The following is a 20258-nucleotide window of genomic DNA, read 5'->3' on the forward strand; positions in this document are numbered from 1 at the left end:
TCTAACATGGAAAAACAGCACAACAGGTCGGCTGCTTTTGCAATAGGTGAGCAGTTGTTGCTTTTTGATACTGGATTGTGCAGTTCGACAACGTGTCTTACTGATAGCTCCACATGTCAGTTTTTCTGTTCTTCAGTGCAAGCAATGCAAAATGACCTCACCGTTTTATAGTGCAGGGATCGCATAGGGGAAGGGAAGATGGCTAGTAGATATGTTACTGTCTGGTCTTGCCGCTACACACATGGACGCAATGACAAATCGGGATGCCATTTATTGAAGTTGACATTAGAACTACCATTAATTGGCCAAGCATTTATTTGTTTGAAGAAAAGTGTGAAACATGGCTTAATTCAAACCAAAGTATTCTGAATATGACTGGGGTAAAAGGTCTAGAAGTGTTCAGGACATCATTCCTATATCTGAAGTAAATCTCTATTTTTGATGTAAAACTGAAATGTTCTAGAAGGGTCCAGACTAGAGGTCGACTGATTAATCGGCATGGCCGATTTCAAGTTTTCATAACGATCGGTAAGCAGCCTTTTTGGATGCCGATTTATGAACGATTACATTGCAATCCACGAGGAAAGCGCGTGGCAGGCTGACCATCTGTTACGTGAGTGCCGCAAGGAGCCAAGGTATGTTGCTAGCATTAAACTTATCTTATGAAAAACAATCAATCTTCACATAATCACTAGTTAACTACACATGGTTGATATTACTAGGTTAACTAGCTTGTCCTTCATTGCATGAAATTAACAGGCACCACATTGATTAATCATTGAATTGCAGCCAACTTCAACTTTGCCAAATGGGTGATTTTTTTTTTTTAGATTTTTTTTAAGATTTTTCTTTAAGAAAAGTGCATTTGGGAAAAAGCACAATCGTTGCACAAATGTACCTAACCATAACATCAATGCCTTAAGGTTAATACACAAGTGTTAAAACATTTTTTTTTAATAAAAAATGTAAACCTGCATATTTACTTAAAATAAATCCATGTTTGCAGGCAATATTAACTAGGGAGTTTGTCACATCTCTTGCATATACCCTGACTCTGCTTGCACTGAACGCAACAGTTTGGGCTTCCTGGCTCGTTGCGAACTGAACTAATTTGCCAGATTTTTACATAATTAGGACACAACATTGACTGTTGTGCGATGTTACAGCAATATTTACAGTTTGATAAAATACGGAACGGTTCTGTATTTCACTGAAAGAATAAACGTTGTTTTCGAAATGATAGTTTCCGTATTTGCCTATATTAATGTCCAAAGGCTTGTATTTCTGTGTTATATTATAATTAAGTCTATGATTTGATAGCGCAGTCTGAGCGGTGGTAGGCAGCAGCAGGCTTGTAAGCATCCATTCAAACAGCACACTACTGTGTTTGCCAGCAGCTCTTAGCAATGCCTGATGCACAGCGCTGTTTGACTTCAAGCCTATCAACTCCCGAGATTAGGCTGGCGATACTATAGTGCCTATAAGAACATCCAATAGTCAAAGGTATATGAAATGCAAATGGTATAGAGAGAAATAGTCGACGCATCAATTCCTATAATAACTACAACCTAAAACTTCTTAACTGGGAATATTGAACCACCAGCTTTCATATGTTCTCATGTTCTGAGCAAGGAACTTCAACGTTAGCTTTTTTAAGTGGCACATATTGCACTTTTACTTCTCAACACTGTTTTTTCATTATTTATTTGAGACAAAATAGATTTTTCTTTGTATTATACTAAGTTATTGTAATAGTCATATTTAACCTCTAAGGGCTCGGTGGGACGCTTGCGCAGCCAGAAATAATCAGACACCCATTTTTCAAGCTAGCATATAATGTCACATAAACACAAACCACAGCTAAATGTAGCCCTAACCTTTGATCTTCATCAGATGACAACCCTAGGACATTATGTTATACAATACATGCATGTTTTGTTCAATCAAGTTCATATTTATATCAAAAACCAGCTTTTTACATTAGCATGTGACTAGCGTGTGACTAGCATTCCCACCGAACACTGCCGGTGAATTTACTAAATTACTCACGATAAACGTTCACAAAAAGCATAACAATTATTTTAAGAATTGTAGATACAGAACTCCTCTATGCACTCGATATGTCCGATTTTAAAATAGCTTTTCGGTGAAAGCACATTTTGCAATATTCTCAGTAGATAGCCCGGCATCACAGGGCTAGCTATTTAGACACCCAGCAAGTTTAGCACTCAAAGTCAGATTTACTATAAGAAAAATGTTATTACCTTTGCTGTCTTCGTCAGAATGCACTCCCAGGACTTCTACTTCAATAACAAATGTTGGTTTGGTTCAAAATAATCCATCGTTATATCCAAACAGCGGCGTTTTGTTCGTGCGTTCAAGACACTATCCGAAAGGGTAAATAAGGGTGACGAGCATGGCGCAATTCGTGACAAAAAAATTCGAAATATTCCATTACTGTACTTCGAAGCATGTCAACCGCTGTTTAAAATCAATTTTTATGCCATTTATCTCATAAAGCGATAATATTCCGACCGGGAATCTGCGTTTAGGTAAACAGAAAAAAGAAAATAAAGCATTTGGTCGACTCGGGCACGCGCCTAAGCCCATAGTACTCTGAGCGGCCACTTGCCAAAAGCGATAGTGTTTCAGCCAGAGCCTGCCTCGATATCGTTCAGCTTTTTCCTTGGCTCTGAGAGCCTATGGGAGCCGTAGGAAGTGTCACGTTAGAGCAAAGATCCTCAGTCTTCAATAAAAAAAGAGCCAAGATGAAACACAACTTCTCAGACAGGCCACTTCCTGCATGGAATCTTCTCAGGTTTTGGCCTGCCATATGAGTTCTGTTATACTCACAGACACCATTCAAACAGTTTTAGAAACTTTAGGGTGTTTTCTATCCAAAGCCAATAATTGTATGCATATTCTAGTTACTGGGCAGGAGTAGTAACCAGATTAAATCGGGTACGTTTTTTATCCGGCTGTGTCAATACTGCCCCCTAGCCCTAACAGGTAAAAAAATAAAATAATAATTGGCTGATTTTAATCGGTAACTGCTTTTTTTTTTGTCCTCCAATAATTGGTGTCGGCGTTGAGAATCATAATAGGTCAACCTCTAGTCCAGACACCAGTTGTGATATGGCTTATTTTGAGAAATGTACCCCCCATCGTGATTTGACACAAGGAGCAATGAGGAAGTGCATCAGGGCACGCCAAAGAAATGAACAAAAGCACCCAAACACATCCATTTAGTATAATGATGTAGGTCTTTAATGTTGTAAACAATTCTTTTCCCCAACTTTTTTTGCAGCGTTGTAATCCCATTTTGGTTGAGTCGCGCTGTTTACCTCACGCAGCTCTGCAGGATGAGCCTGTCCCTATAGTACATGGACAGACTGCGCAACACAGCTGGTAGAAGAAATGGCTTGAGTCAAAGAAATTGGAACATAACGTTGTGGAAAAAGTTTGGAATGTCATGTGTACAACATCTAAAGACCTACGTTACTATACTGACAGCGTGTCTGTTTCTAAAATGACATGTTTTTTGTTACGTTTGTTCATGTCTTTTGCATGCTCTGATGCTGCACAACGAGCAATGAGGTGAATCGCGGCTGGGTTAAGTTTCTCCATCAAGCCAAATCACAAAAAAGGTTCTAAAACATCCTATTTGCATAAATTGAGATTTACTTCAGAAATGGGAAATTTCACCTTTTTTAAAAAACATAATATTGTAGTTTCCCACCGGAAGTGTACAGGAGCAGGGTGGCAATTTGTGTGTATGGAACATGGTCTTTTTCGTCCAGGAACTTCAGTAGATAGTCTGGATTTGCCACAACTGCTGTGAAACTTCGGTTTTGAGTCTTAACCAATATGGACTTATTTTGCCCAACTACTGGCATATTTCCAAATATGCGCTTCGTATTAAATTGTAGAAGGTTTGGTTCGTGAAATGGCACTCTATAAAGCATAGACTCTACAAATAACATGGCAGGATTAGGCTAATGAACATCTACTTGAATTAGTTCTAGCCTATTGGCGAGCCTGTAGACTTGTAGTTTGTAATGTGAAATTTACCCCCCCTCGGTCCAGTGTTTTACTAAGGCCATGAAAGCTTCAAGTTTAACAAATGGCTAAGACTTCATGTAGGCTCATTGATTAAAATCATATTTTTCCCATTTTCTTTATTGCTGTTTGAAAGGTCAGCAATACTGTAGTCGTGCAGTGATATCCTACTAGTGTGTTTTAAGCAATAGAGGCGATGCGAGCAACAGATTTACAGCTATATTGTTAAATAGGCCTGATATAGTTCTACACAAAGCATTTTAAGAAAGTGGAATTGTATCGCTGAAGTGCATTTATTGTCTGGCCTACCTGTAGGTTTTGGCATTAAATGTAACTGTTGGGCCATAGCAAACTGGCAGTCTTCCCCAAAAATGCTCCACATGATGCCAGTAGTGAATGATGTAGCCCAGCCTTTGGCATGCACAGCAGACTATGGTAGGACCTAACTAACGAAAACATTACCCTTTCTTCCTTCTCCGTATGTTACCTGTGGCACCTGTGGATCTGCGTATTGGAACTATTTCAACGAACGTTTCCCTTGGACATGTCTCCTGCTGTTTATTTTGTCAAATGGCTCTCAAACAAACCCAATTCTCTCTACCCCCTCCCCTGAATATGGACTTGAACTGTGTGCATTGCACTGCCCTCCCCTCACCCCCTACAATCTGCCTCCTTGGTATGGTTGTTAATCCCTATAGCGAAATGAGCGAAACTTCCCTCAGGGAGGCCGGGGGGGACTGGGTCCTAACAACCCAGGGTTTGGCAGGGTCCGTGAGGAGTTTGATGGGCCTGCCAAGAAGCCCCGCTTTTAAATCTGTTCAGTGTCATTCATAGCAGCGTTTTTGTGTAGATTCTCTGAACATCTTCACATTGAGTCATAATTGTTGTATTTAAGTTGAAAGTGTTCTTGCATTTTTAGCCTGAAGACTCATTCATTTTTATGGCAAGTTAGGTTTTTTATTTTTTTGATTTTGTATTTGGAGTAGTGTGAAATTAATACATTGGTCACCCTCAGTGATCATAGCGCTATCTCACCTATGTATAACTTTCTTTCCAGTTGTATCATGCTCTGTGACTCGTGTCGTAAATGGTGATAAATGTCAACTTTTCTCACCTTTCAATGGCTGTGTTTTGTGCCATTTAAGATTTGAAGTAAAAACATGTAACTTTACAATAAAGACTTCAGTTGGTTCTCTCCAAACCCTCTTAAAGCTTATTTTAGCCCAATTTCGAGTTATCCTAAATAAGGCCAGCAAGAGTTTTCAAGCCTTTTGATTTAGCCATCATCTATTAATTGGGTCAATTATTGACTAATATATTGTCTAGCATAACCTGGATTTAGTATGTTGGAATGCCCAGGGGTGACTTTTTAATGTTATTTATCACCATGTTCCCATGTGAATGAAATTGAACAAATATGCATACTGAGACAGTATTGCTAAATCCAAGAAAGTTGACATTTTAGAGCACAGTTAGGCCAAGTAGAAATTGTACTTGTGGGGCCCAATGTTGACAATGGAAATAAGCAGTCCTGGTGGCAAGCGCGACTAATGTTTCTAGAAGTGTTTTGTTTATAATAAAACCAATATTTTAAAAAAAATCTGGATTTAGTAATGCCCTTAAAGTCTCAGTTAAACTGAAAGTTTCAGTTCAGCTTTGCAACTTTCATTAACAATTGTTTTAATCGTATGACTTTGTCTAGCCCTAATTGAAGTGATGTGGTCTTTGACAACTGCTGTTTCTTTGGCGTTGATAAAAGGAATTATATTGGACTGTTCTGAAGTCGGCTACATATTGAACCAAGGTCAAAGGTCCACCTTGACCAGCGCTAATGTTTAAAAGCAGCACTTCATAAGTCTCTTGACATTGCATTATGTAATCTGTTACATTCCAATGAATGTATCATACAAGAGAACGTATGAAAAGGATCTACGAATGTTACCCTAAATAATTCTAGTTCCAGCCACTCTCTGACATGTGTAGGTCATAATTCAAATGGTCATGTTATTATGAGAAACTGAAGGGAACTGGTAACGTAGAACTTTTCAGCCTCCTTTTTATTTATGGATCCTTCGCTGGATTTCTTTAGTAGCTCTCCTAGCCTAAGCGCTGATGATAACCCAAGAGTGGTGTAAACTGGTTCATTCCAGCGAGTACCACTGTCACTTTGAATTTTCACATGCAGATTAGACAACTGAGTCTGAAACCATCATGGAAGCGTTAAAGGGGTGGTTTCGCGAGCCAATGCTAGCGTTAGTGCTAGCTTAGCGCAAAGACTGGAAGTCTTGAGGATGTTACCTGTACCTGAGAACTCCCCGTCTTTGCGCTAAGCTATTTAGCGTTGGCTTGCTAAACTACCTTTTTCTTCAAACTGGATGCAGAGACCAATGGTAGCTAGAAGTTCACCTGACTCTGGGGAATTAAATAATGGGCTCAAACTTTCCCTAGGATTAGGGCAGATTGACTGTTTTTAACCAATTATTTTTAACACATTTATGAAGATGCGTTATGAAAGTGCTAGCCCTTTGCAACAAATATATATATATTTATTTTTTTAAGTCTTTGATTACACCTTTAAATGTATTTTCCAACTGAGACTTAAGGCAACACACACACTTAAGGGTAGATATGTCAGCAATTTAAAATGAGAAACATTTTTATTTATTTATTTTTTTAACCAAAAAGACTACAAAGAATAACATTTTCTGTGTAGGAACATTTCTTTATTGAAGATAAAACTTGCTTCTCCTAGTTAGGATTTTTACATCGGCATGGAAATGGCACCAGTCACAATGTACTTGAACTCAATAGGCTCTTACAATTTCGACTAAATTTCTAACTCAACTATTACAGTAAAAAGATCGTTCATGGCTGTGCAGCATGTTAATCAAATGACTATAAACATTCAGTTTATCTAACCCGTTGTCTACTCAAATATCTGAGTACCTTGACAAAAGTAATGTAAACCATTCAATGTTTCTGTTTTCTGTACATTTCTTCTTTGACAGGTTTGGCCACCTTATTTAAGGTTGCCGTGTGTAAGGAGTCCTTTCTAAACCAAGAAATCATAGGCCTAACTGAGTAGCACTTAATATAGTTTACTCAGACCAACCTGATGAAGACCGTCTTGCCTTAGTGAAGAGTTGGCAGTTAAGATTCAAGTCACTATTCAGTAACAGGGTACCAGTTGGTGAAATAGTTTTTGATTTAACTGATTGGAACAGACACCCCATCTAATATTCTTACTGGGTTTTATTTCCAATGGATCTAGGTGATTTGGAAGACTATGGGATCCAGTTTGCCTGAATGGCTGAATAACAAGACCAATGATTGGATCTGGCACTGTTTGTTAGGGTGTATGTTTCTTGGTGAACTCTCTCAGCTCTTGCTGGACTACTCACCAAGTTGGTCAATTTGCACACTAATGTAGGCCTACAGGCAACTCAGTTGGATATAGGCCCAGTAGTAGCAATACACTGAGAAAGATCTGACCTCATTTTAAATGGAATTTTGACTTGATCTGTGGAGATCTGATGTTAACAAAGAATTACCAGGGGTTGCTTTATTTTAGCTTCTTGGGCTGCATTTACAGGCAGACCAATTCTTATTTTTGTCCCACTAATTGGTATTTTGACAGATCTTTTCAGAGCTGGTCTGATTGGTCAAAAGAACAATTAGTGAGAAAATAATCATTGGGCTGCCTGCCTAAACGCAGCCATAGTATCATACTCTTATGTTTGCAGATGGAATCGCAGATCAGGGGACAAACTAATGGTTAAAATGTTGCTAGCTTTGTTATATGCACCTGTAGTGGGGATGTAGACCACCCCTTAGTTTTTTATATATATACTGAACAAAAATATAAACTCAACATGCAACAATTTCAAAGATTTTACTGAATTACAGTTCACATAAGGAAATTGGACAACTGAAAGAAATTCATTGGGCCCTAATCTATGGATTTTACGACTGGGCAGGGGCAAAGTCATGGGAGGGCAAAGGCCCACCCATTTGGGAGCCAGGCCAAGCATAGTTCGTTTTTCCCTACAAAAGGGCTTTATTACAGACAAATACTAGTCAGTTTAATCAGCTGTCCAGGTGGCTGGTCTCTGATCCCGCAGGTGAAGAAGCCAGATGTGTAGGTCTTGGGCTGGCGTGGTTACAAGCGGTTGTGAGGCCGGTGTGACAACTGCGTATTTTATTGGCCCTTTATTGTCCCCAGTACAAGGTGCACCTGTGTAATGATCATGCTGTTTAATCAGCTACTTGATATGGTACACCTGGTGGATGGATTGTTTTGGCAATGGAGGGATGTAACCAAATTGGTGCACAACATTTGAGATGTGCCTTTTGTGTGTGTGGATCTTTTATTTTAGCTCATGGGACCAACACTTTACATTTTGAGTTTTATATTTTTGTTCAGTATATCTATTTTAGAATAGTTTTCTCCTGGCTTTGTATGGATTATGGAAGTACTCAACTCTATAGTTTTGTATCAAAGACCTTGTATAACCGATGGAAGTCTTTGGTAGAACTTCCCCTTATTCCCCGTCACCCTTCAGCAGACTCAGGAGACCTGCGTACCTATAAGGAGCGAGAGGCTTGTCTTTTTCAAGTGTCTTGAGTGCATGGGGGTGCAGTAGCTGTGCAATAAAGTCCAACAGCCAGCCTGCCCCATTCCACAGTAGAGGCTCCGGCAGTTGGTTACGTTGAGGATCAGTAGTTCTGCAGAAGTCAGTGGACAGTAGAGCCTGGACTTGTGTGCAGCGAGAGGTATGCTTACAGAGCCATTGAAAAGGTAAGTGTTCCTGTTTTATGATTTGTTTAAATACCAAACTTAACTGCTCTACCTTCCTCTGTCACGTAACGTGACGATACAGGGGTTCTGGCATCACACTTCTGAAAAATGGAATCACAGTGCAGTACTTGTTCCTCCCTCCTGTATGTGAACTTGTGGCAATGTTTGTTTTTTAGCCTGTGCAGTATCTGATATTTTCCCTTTCATTTTTGACCAAAGCTGGTCTCTGTATGAAACGAGCTCTATATGGATGGCTGTGTCACTGGCTCAACAATGAATAGTGTATGATGGTGTATACCCTCAACTCTACTTTAGGTCAGTGCAGTCAACACAACTCCTTTTGCAGATACTTCTCTTTCAAGCTGTAATGACCTTTTGAAACCAGGTGCAAAGTTCTCACAAACGTATTGGGGGGGTGTTGGATTTAGCTGGCATTAGGATTTTGACATTGAATTCATGGCTCCTTTGGCACTTTAGAAGGGCCTCGTAACCAGTTGGTAGTCACAAGAAATCGTTGTTGGGCGGCGCTTTATTGTTGATATCCTATTCATGACATTGAATTTGAATCAAGTAATAGAAGTGATTTGTGAACAGTGTTTCCCTAGTATTACAACAGCATTTACTTTGCCTATATTGCAAACCTTGACTTGTAGCCTACATTTAGACCTAGGCCAAAATGTTGCAAGTAAGGTGTATCGTAGTACTTGAGCACAGGACTCCGACTCGAGTCGGACTAGTTATTTGCAATAGTGTTGATGTAAACAATATTCAGAGCTTGACATTTGTTCTGGGGGGTGGGGGTTTGTCTGGGGAAATGAGAATGAGAATTTTTTTTTTTAACTTGACGTGTGCTCTACATGGACTGACGTGTTTGGGAGTCTGCAATGCAACACTGGCTAGCGATATTTGCCCTGTCCATTTCAATATTAAGGCAAAACTCAGAAGGACCTCTAACGAGTCAATGTATTTTATCAGATTTCAGACTGTCTGAATACCCATACTAGCGTACTACATACTTTACTCAGACACATACCGTTTAGTAAAAAGTATGATGCATGCGGCTCCTGAGTAGGTGGGGCGGGGCCAATTGTGGGTGAATTCTTCCTAATTCAACAGACATGCATTGAATTAACCAGCCTGATAATGGATCATTTCCAATTCAATATTTCTCTTAATTAGGGCTGTCCCCGACTTAACCACCCTAGTCAACAGCCAGTGGAATCGCGTGGAGCGAAATACAAATACTATAACTTCAATTTCTCAAACGTATGACTATTTTACACCATTTTAAAGACAAGACTCTCGTTAATCTAATCACATTGTCCGATTTCAAAAGGCTTTACAGCGAAAGCAAAACATTAGATTATGTCAGAGTACCCTGCCAAAAATAATCACACAGCCATTTTCAAAGCAAGCATATGTCACAAAAACCAAAACCACAGCTAAATGCAGCACTAACCTTTGATCTTAATCAGATGACACTCCTATGACATTGTTATACAATACATGCATGTTTTGTTCAATCAAGTTCATATTTATATCAAAAACCAGCTTTTTACATTAGCATGTGATGTTCAGAACTAGCATACCCACTGCAAACTTCCGGTGAATTTACTAAATTACTCACGATTTAACCTCTTACATCTAGACGTTCCGCTAGCGGAACACCTGCTCCAATATCCAATGATGGGCGTGGCGCGAAATACAAACTCCTCTAAAATACAAAAACTTCAATTTTTCAAACATGACTATTTCACAGCATTTTAAAGATAACTCTCCTTTATCTAACCACACTGTCCGATTTCAAAAAGGCTTTACAACGAAAGCAAAACATTAGATTATGTCAGCAGAGTACCAAGCCAGAAATAATCAGACACCCATTTTTCAAGCTAGCATATAATGTCACAAAAACCCAGTAGACAGCTAAATGCAGCACTAACCTTTTATGATCTTCATCAGATGACAACCCTAGGACATTATGTTATACAATACATGCATGTTTTGTTCAATCATGTTCATATTTATATCAAAAACCAGCTTTTTACATTAGCATGTGACGTTCAGAACTAGCATACCCCCCCGCAAACTTCCGGGGAATTCGCCAACATTTTACTAAATTACTCACGATAAACGTTCACAAAAAGCATAACAATTATTTTAAGAATTATAGATACAGACCTGCTCTATGCACTCGATATGTCCGATTTTAAAATAGCTTTTTGGTGAAAGCACATTTTGCAATATTCTAAGTACATAGCCCAGGCATCACGGGCTAGCTATTTAGACACCCGGCAAGTTTAGCACTCACCAATATCAGCTTTACTATTATAAAAGTTTCATTACCTTTTGTTGTCTTCGTCAGAATGCACTCCCAGGACTGCTACTTAAATAACAAATGTTGGTTTGGTCCAAAATAATCCATCGTTATATCCGAATAGCGGCGTTTTGTTCGTGCGTTCCAGACACTATCCGAAATGGTAAAGAAGGGTCGCGCGCATGGCGCAATTCGTGACAAAAAAATTCTAAATATTCCATTACCGTACTTCGAAGCATGTCAACCGCTGTTTAAAATCAATTTTTACGCCATTTTTCTCGTAGAAAAGCGATAATATTCCGACAGGGAATCTCCTTTTCGGCAAACAGAGGAAAAAAATCACAAAGGCGGGGGCGGTCGGGTCACGCGCCTAAGCCCAGAGTCCCTTGATCGGCCACTTGAGAAAGGCGATAATGTGTTTCGGGCTGGGATGACGACATTCTGTTTTTTCCCGGGCTCTGAGCGCCTATGGACGACGTAGGAAGTGTCACGTTAGAGCAGAGATCCTTAGTAAAAGATAGAGATGGAAAAGAAGTTCAAGAAATGGTCAGACAGGCCACTTCCTGTAAAGGAATCTCTCAGGTTTTGACCTGCCATTTGAGTTCTGTTATACTCACAGACACAATTCAAACAGTTTTAGGAACTTTAGGGTGTTTTCTATCCATATGTAATAAGTATATGCATATTCTTGTTACTGGGTAGGAGTGGTAACCAGATTAAATCGGGTATGTTTTTTATCCAGCCGTGAAAATACTGCCCCCTAGCCATAACAGGTTAACGTTCACAAAATACATAATTATTTTAAGAATTATAGATACACAACTCCTTTATGCAATCGCGGTGTCAGATTTTAAAATAGCTTTTCGGCGAAAACACATTTTGCAATATTCTGAGTACATAGCTCGGCCGTCACGGCTAGCTATTTTGACACCCAAGTTTGGGGCTCACTATTAGAAAAATTGGATTACCTTTGCTGTTCTTCGTCAGAATGCACTCCCAGGACTTCTACTTCAACAACAAATGTTGTTTTGGTTCCAAATAATCCAAAGTTATATTCAAATAGCTCCGTTTTGTTCGTGCGTTCAGGTCACTATCCGAAGGGTGACGCGCGAGCGCATTTCGTGACAAATGTCAAAATATTCCATTACCGTACTTAGAAGCATGTCAAACGATGTTTAAAATCAATTTTTATGCAATTTTTCTTGTAAAATAGCGATAATATTCCAACCGGGCAATGTTGTATTCATTCAAAGGCTGAAAGAAAACAATGGAGTAGTCTCTTGAACGCACATCTCAGTCTCACTGTCCCCAGGCTGACCACTTACAAACTCTGCTTCTGTTCTTTGCCCAGAGACAGCAGACACCCCATTCCACTTTCTGGCGGCTTTAGAGAGCCAATGGAAGCCTTAAAGTGTCACGTTACAGCACAGATGCTGTATTTTCGATAGAGATGCAACAGAAGGACAACAAATTGTCAGACAGGGCACTTCCTGTATGGTATCTTCTCAGGTTTTGGCCTGCCATATGAGTTCTGTTATACTCAGACACCATTCAAACAGTTTTAGAAACTTTAGTGTTTTCTATCCAAATCTACTAATTATATGCATATTCTCGTTTCTGGGTAAGAGTAGTAACCAGTTTAAATCGGGTATGTTTTTTTATCCGGCCATGCAAATACTGCCCCCTAACCCCAACAGGTAAAAAAAATCTTGGTTGACTAAGGAGTCTGTTCATTTGACACTTTTTACATTCTTCCATATATAGACAACCAGAAGAAGACCTTAACAATTCTCCTGCTGGCTTTTGCAGATTCTGCCGTTACTCTCCTGAAGTTGCCAGTAATGGGCTACACGGAGTTAGCCACCTTTTTCCCTTATTTGGAATACTTATATATTTCTAACGATCTGTGCCAGTTATGGTTTTCATATGCATATTTTCCTGTAACAGTTTCATTTATAATAACCTCTTCATATTTCCAAATCATTGTCATGATCTACTCAACATTATTTGAAAATGATAAACTGGAAAGGATCTTCTATTGCCATTGTCAACTATGTGAAACTAGTCTACGTAAAGCCAACAAACATTAGAGTGTGTGTGTGTGTGTGTGTGTATGTATGTGTGTGACTAGTGAATGTTGCAACATTGTATAAAATATTCTGGGCCCTCAGTTTCCTGTGCCAGTGAGCTCGGGACAGACACAGCTGTAGGCTGCTTGCGCAGGAGATAAGAAGCAGTGCTTAACTTGGACAGGAGCTCACTGGAGCAGAGTACCGGCACCTCAAATGTTCTACTGCTTAAGCTCCTGTTCCTCTTTTATAGAATATTAGCTCAAAAGTATCGTGGAGTTCCTGCACCTAAAAATAAACAGTACTGGAACCTATTTCAGTCCAAGTCGAGCACTGATAGGCATATTTTATCTGATTTAATTCTTATGTTTCCACTAGATCAGAGCATGCTATTCCTGGAAATATTTTTAAAATGCATTGAGGAACTATTGTCATTCTCAATGGATGTAAAAACCGACTGAGTTGAAGGAATAGTTTTTACTTTGAGTACCTCCACAGCTCATTGGTGCGTTTAAGCCAGTTATAAATACTATCAGATCTCCAAATGGACACTTTTTATATGGGCTGCAATTTCTGAGGCTGGTAACTCTAATGAACTTATCCTCTGCAGGAGAGGTAACTCTGGGTCTTTCCTGTGGTCCTCATGAGAGCCAGTTTCATTATAGCACTTGATGGTTTTTGCAACTGCACTTAAACTTTCAACGTTATTAATTTTACGTGCTGACTGACTCATGTCTTAAAGTAATGATGGACTGTCGTTTCTCTTTGCTTATTTGAGCTGTTCTTGCCATAATATGGACTTGGTCTTTTACCAAATAGGGATATCTTCTGTATACCCCCCTACCTTGTCACAACACAACTGATTGGCTCAAACGCATTAAGAAGGAAAGAAATTCCACAAATTAACTTTTAACAAGGCACACCTATGAATTGAAATGCATTCCAGCTCACTACCTCATGAAACTGGTTGAGAGAATGCCAAGTGTGCAAAGCTGTGAAGGCAAAGGGTGGATACTTTGAAGAATCTCATTTTGATTTAACACTTTGGTTACTATACAATTCCATATGTGTTATTTAATAGTTTTGAGGTCTTCACTATTATTCTACAATGTAGACAATAGTCAAAGGATAATCCCTGGAATGAGTAGGTGTAACTTTTTGCTACTGATCGACTAAATAAAAATCTCAATTTCCACAACTCTGTCCTCGGGACCCCAAGGAGGGGGGAGAAAAACAAACGTGCCCCAACACTTCACTTTTTTTTTTTTTGTTTTAATTTTTACACGATCCAAGCTTGAGGATTAGATGATTATTTCAATCAGCTGTGTAATGCTGGGGCAATAACTGAAACGTGCACCCCTTGGTGTCCTGAGGACCGTGTTTGGGAAACTCGGGTGTATGTCTCTAGTGACTGTGCACATAGTTTGGGTACCATTGACTATTTAGTGGTCTTATGAAGCTGTCTCTGAGCCTGTTGGGCCGAGAGCTGATGCTTCGGTAGCGGAGTGAAGTCTGTCTTGGGTGGCAGCAGTCTGGCAATTTTTGGGCCACCTTCTGTCACAGCTGGTCAGCAACATAATACACTAAAGCACTGTTCATTGGGAACGAGATGATGACTGCAACAGCTTGATCATAAATATTTAAATGTTAAAATCAGGAGGCCTGAATTATAATTATTATTATTATTATTATTATTATTACTTTTTTATATATACACATAACGTCGATAACCCAGACACATACCGAGTCCCCGGTGCTGACACTTTCAGTAATCAAAAGATTATTTAGTAAAAACAAAATACACTTTTCCATGAGAACAGATCAACTTTTGGTTTCAAAGATTTAGCCTATGATGCAATACTCGATCATTTTAAGATGAACAGAATACTTAGCCTACATTTGAACACCACCGCAGAAGCTTTGCTATTCGACGTCTTCCGAGTTAAGTGGCCTAGTTTTGTTTGACTACTTGAAGAGCCTATCCCTCGCAGTACACCTGTTCCAATGCAGTATGGGAAAGTGTGCATCGAATTCTACTAAATGAAGAGCTGAAATTAGTGTAACATTTTGGCATTTAAACCATACTATTTACAGAAATTAACATGTTATAACATTCTATTTATTCACACTGAGAATGAGTCATGCGAGATTGTATTCTTTCCCACTATTTGATTTTGGTAGCACATTCCCATATCTAATTGGTCAGCTGAAATGATGACATCAGGGCATTTTAAAGTATACTCTATCAATATGTTGCATACTATTGAATTTTTTTGTTGCATACTCAGCCTATTTAGGACGCAAGTATGGGTGTTCGGACACGTCCACTGCATTCTCAATGAAGAAATACTAGAGCAGTGAATTGTATTAATATTTGGGGTCTTTGTCATAGGCAGAAATGCTGTCTTGTCACGTACAAGTAGCCCGTTTTAGTTTAACGTGACCTTTGTTAGACCCAGCTTTAATTTATTTACTGTTAGGTAGTAATGGTAATAATAATTACCTTACTGATTTAGGGAACAGCCTAAGTTATGTAGAATGTAACTTTGGTGTATTGCTAAGCTCAACTAGAACGTGTTAATCGACTGGGCTGTTCCTGGGCGGGGTGGACAGTCATGAGACTGGGTTTGGGTCTATCTGCGTCATTCACAACCTAGATATGCATAAAGAGCACTTGGGCACTTAACTTTAGTGTGGCAGCTGCCATAAAAAAGGCTCTTTCTCTCTGTGTTTTGAAACGATCTGTGGCACTGTCAAAAAATGACAGCCTGTTTTTTATTTTTATTTTTTATTTTTTTCTCCTTGTGCGTTTCATACTTCAAAGTATCGTCAATTGTCCTTATCAGTGACTTTCTCAAGCCAGTGACCAGCCAGCCAATCAATTGTAAAGGGTTCTTCTGTACAGTTCACAAGGACTGTGCCAACCTTGGTGTAGCAGCTTGTATGTAAACGGTGTCTCATGCAGCAAACTTAGTGTTGGTAATCTTGGACTAAGCGTCTTGTGTAGAGAACTACCATGAGCAGTGAAATCAGCCCTAGGGCTGTCGAGTGTGTCTGTCTGCACTGTGATCCATTTACCCTCGGAGGTCTCCTCTTTGAGTGGTCAGTCTGCTTCTCAGTATCCCCTTCAGAGTGTGATGCCAGAACTACCCTCCAGGGCCTTAGGGCTGCTACTGGAAGGGCTATGCCCTTTCCAAACTCGCTCTGCAAGACCGACGTCGCAAATGCCCATCATGATGTATAAGGTGAAAGCGTCTTCATAGGTGCAACTCCTGACGTTTTGGGGATTTGTTATAACAATACTTTTCCAGTGTCAACCAAGTCAAGCTTACCTTGCTTTGTAACCGTTTCCAGTTCTCACGTATTTGCATGATTGGTGTCATGGCTCTTACGCATTTGCCTGTTACCACAGAAATTACAAAAAACATTAGCTATAAAGTGACCTAGGCTACATACCAACTAGTTGTCAAAATGCACCTGTATCATTGGGTTTGCTCTATTTAATTTATGTATGTCTTTGGCACAAGTTCTTTACTTTCACATTTTACACTGTCAGTCAATTAAATCTAGTGCATGCCTGTACTATAGTTTTTCATTTTAAATTCCCATAAACATCCTCTAATTGTAGTTTAGCACTCAATTCCACAGCTATTAGTATAGGAGTGTCTTAGGATCACTTTCCCAAGTTCCTAGCTTCGAACTCATTGTTTCTCTCTCACTGCAGGGGCCTCGGGTGATTGTAGGAGGCTGATGAGCTGCTCCTGGTTGAACATATGGTAAGTTGCCTCCCGAGTGGCTCGGTGGAAGACTGTCATTGCACCGAAGGGCAAACACTAGTCTGAATTGATGTAATGTTGCAGAGGCATTGTGTTCCTTTTTTTTTTTTAAGCATTTGTCTCTTAACCCATAAGTCTATAAGCCCTTGCTAAGCCGGGGGGGGTTCTACTAAGCTTTATGGAATTTAAGGGCATAAGGATTATTTAGCTATTTTTAATTTTAAGACTTGAAGTATGAAATTAAAGTATTTTTAGCCTTACTGCTATTAGCCCTACACATCAAAGAGAAGTCTGTTCTATATCTGAGAGATACTAAAGTCTCCATATGTACTTATATACATTTTTTCAACCGGTACCGGGGTAACCAGTTGAGGCCTGTGGGCGTCCTAGAGCAAAAACAAACATCTTCCTGAGTCTCACCTTTTCCACAGCAGGGTCAAATTAGTGTATAGCCCAAACTATTTGCACGCTACAGACAGAAGTTGGTAGATCAGCTGTACCAACTTCACAGGAGTCCCAAGACGCTTGTGGGGGTCGTAGAGCAAAACGTAGAACACCATCGTGTTCGTGAGTCATCTTTCCATAGAGGGGGTCGATAGTTTATAGGCCAAACCGTTTGGTCGCTACAGATTTTCAGGATGTCTGTCTGACAAACACCACTCTAGCCCTGTCACCTTTCACTGCAAATGCGCAAGTGCGACGTAAGTGGATGCGGTGGATTGAGACGCATCCAATCTCTAGCTAAAACAGACATTTTGATGGATTTTTGTATTATGTTAATTAGATTTCCGAGGGGCATGGACAACCTTACGGGGTCAAGTACTTTATATTAAACAAATGGAACTCTTCGTTTTTGACAATGTTGCTTTGTTCTTAGTGGAAGTTGTTGACTCATGTACATGTATTTTTTTTGCAGGTTAACTGAAGAGACTGATGTCTGTACAAACCTGAGCAGGGGCCTTTCTGGTCTCCTAAAGCCAGGAAATGGTTCAGCAGGTTGGTTGAACTATTCTTAAACACGTTGGTCTAAATAGTGTGGTTGAGCTGTTATTCCTTGATTCACATTTCCAATGGATGACATTTTGTAGCGACTCATTCCATTTCTTTTCTTTTTCTGTCTCCCGTAAGGGAAAAATTCTGACGCTGCACCAGGATCCAACCAGCAGAGAAGCTAGAAGTTCAACGGGAGATGACTTATTTTTTTTCTACAAGCTATTGTAATAAAAGGTTAAACTTTGAGACGTGTCTTTTTTTTAATACATCTGTAATTGTTATAGTGCATCTCTAGAGACTACTATCCACAAGGATGTTTTGGCCATTTTAATAGAACTGGTAGCACTTTATCTTACACTACTGTTTCAACTTACTATTTTGCCTGGTAAATTCCAGTGAACACAATTGGTACTAAATTGCCTAGTGAAGCTTGTCAATTTACCATAATTAAAGTGTCATTTAAAACCTAAAATAAAGTACTGCCTCTATTTACTTTCCTTATTCAACGATTGAATAGTACTGATTGAACTTATGTGCAGGTTTTACATGTAAATCCACTTACCATTATCACCAAGTGTGACAACATGTTTATAGATCTGCCATGAATAGATTTTGGTTGACCCATTTAGCTAGTTCTGACTGAGGCCTTGTACTGGTAGACCGGGATCACATCAAAGCATTTAAACTCGCAACCACACACAATGCTTATTCTCACCTATGTCTTGGAAGCCTCATTGTCCTGTTACAATTAAGGGGAAGGTGCAGTGTTTCCCTGTACTGGAGCACTCTTGTATCCTGTGGGTTGGCTGTCAATGCTGTAGATGGTCCAGCTGAAGGCACAGCAGGAATGGGTTGGTTTTGTTTGGTTTGACTTGCGTTGCGTCCTGGCAATAGTTATTTGGGCAGAAACATTGCCCCAATGCTCTAGTCACTTAGAGTAGACATTTCATGACTTAACTTTTTTTTTAATCCATATCTCATATTATATTACTGTCCTGATGTAATTGTTGCTTTCATACAGAGCAACCGAAGACTATGCTGGAAATACTCAGGTTAATGTGGGGGGTGTGTGTGTATATATAACCATTTTTAAAGAACCAGAAGGCAGTGATTTTGACTTGTTCATATTCAACATGAAGCAGACTTAAGTAGTCCTTGCTCTGACTTGAATGCTTCCAAATGTCTCAACTCCAAACATCAAAAGTAAAACTTCCACTCTGCCCTGCAATATTTGACTACTTCTGAAGTTTAAAATAAATAGAGGTGAATCATGGCCCACAATAGCCACTTGTACCTACCTGTGTAAATTGACCCCTGGAAGAAGGGTAGAGGGAATACGGTAGCTGGCATCCACCTGGCCTGCCTCATCGATGCATCTTTAATGGGCATGAATCATTGATCAGCCTCACCTGGCTGCATGCACCCCCAGGGGCGCCAGTGCACACACTGAGACGGGCCTGTGCAGTCCGCTGGAGACATGAGCACCACTGGAGCCCGTCCTGGCCTTAGCCTGGATGCTGGTGGGCTATGGAACCAGAGAGCCATGCAGAGGAGCAGAGCTCTAGTCCGAACCTACCTCCAGTCCAACTCTGTGGCCCCTCTGCCTCAGCCCAATGGGACCCGGCAAAGGGACACTGTCCGACTGCCTTCCCTAGCTGCCGTTAAAGCCCAGCAAAGGCAGACCACCATGCCTCCGCTCTGGTAAGTTGATACCCGTACTTCTAGGACCAGCCTGGGGCACGTGCAACCACTATAGCCTTGGCTGCTGAATGCATTGTTCTTGTTATTGGAGGTCTTAATTGCGAACCAAATATAATGGAGGAACTCTTTATACGTGAGTTTTGTGCTGTATTCTCATTGGTGCAATGTTCAAAAGATACATTGTGTAAGAATCCTTCAATTGCCTATCTAAACTGTTGTCTTGGTATCTGAAAAATATTGTGATATTGATTCATAATACATTATCATACAGTGAATTGAGTAGGTAATGAGGAAAGGAAGGATGGTGATTATTTGCTGATTTGTCTGGAAATTGCCCCAACTTAACTTCTGTTGGAAAGAAGCAAAGCAAATTGCGTAGTTCCCAGCAATTAAGTATCAAATTAAGTACTTTATACACTTCGCTTTGCTTTGCCAACAGAAGCCTTCCTCCATAAATCTCAGGTGTAAGAGGATATGTTTCTGTTTGGGACACTGTAACTACAATGTGGTGCAGGAACAATGCAGTGTTTGTGTGTCTTGGGAGATAG

At 39.9% G+C, this 20258-nt stretch overlaps 1 protein-coding gene across 4 annotated transcripts in view; it reads left to right on the forward strand.

Moving 5' to 3' along the window:
- LOC106570021 (splicing factor, proline- and glutamine-rich) overlaps window positions 1-18253 on the forward strand; it is a 28267-nt gene extending 10014 nt beyond the window's left edge. The window contains exons 10-12 of one of the 4 annotated variants that reach the window (XR_001320599.2): window positions 16965-17016; window positions 17933-18012; window positions 18145-18253. Coding sequence is in view for 2 of the 4 variants with exons in the window: in XM_014141908.2 (XP_013997383.1) it covers window positions 4758-4871 (114 nt within the window). In the remaining 2 variants the exon portion in view is untranslated. Of the gene's footprint in view, window positions 1-4757; window positions 5261-16964; window positions 17017-17932; window positions 18014-18144 lie in introns of those variants that run through there. The other 3 variants (XR_001320600.2, XM_014141909.2, XM_014141908.2) reach the window with 3 other exon arrangements.
- The last annotated feature ends 2005 nt before the right edge of the window (window positions 18254-20258 follow it).

This window comes from Salmo salar, chromosome ssa14 (assembly GCF_905237065.1).
Source record: "Salmo salar chromosome ssa14, Ssal_v3.1, whole genome shotgun sequence".
Lineage (NCBI taxonomy): Eukaryota > Metazoa > Chordata > Actinopteri > Salmoniformes > Salmonidae > Salmo > Salmo salar.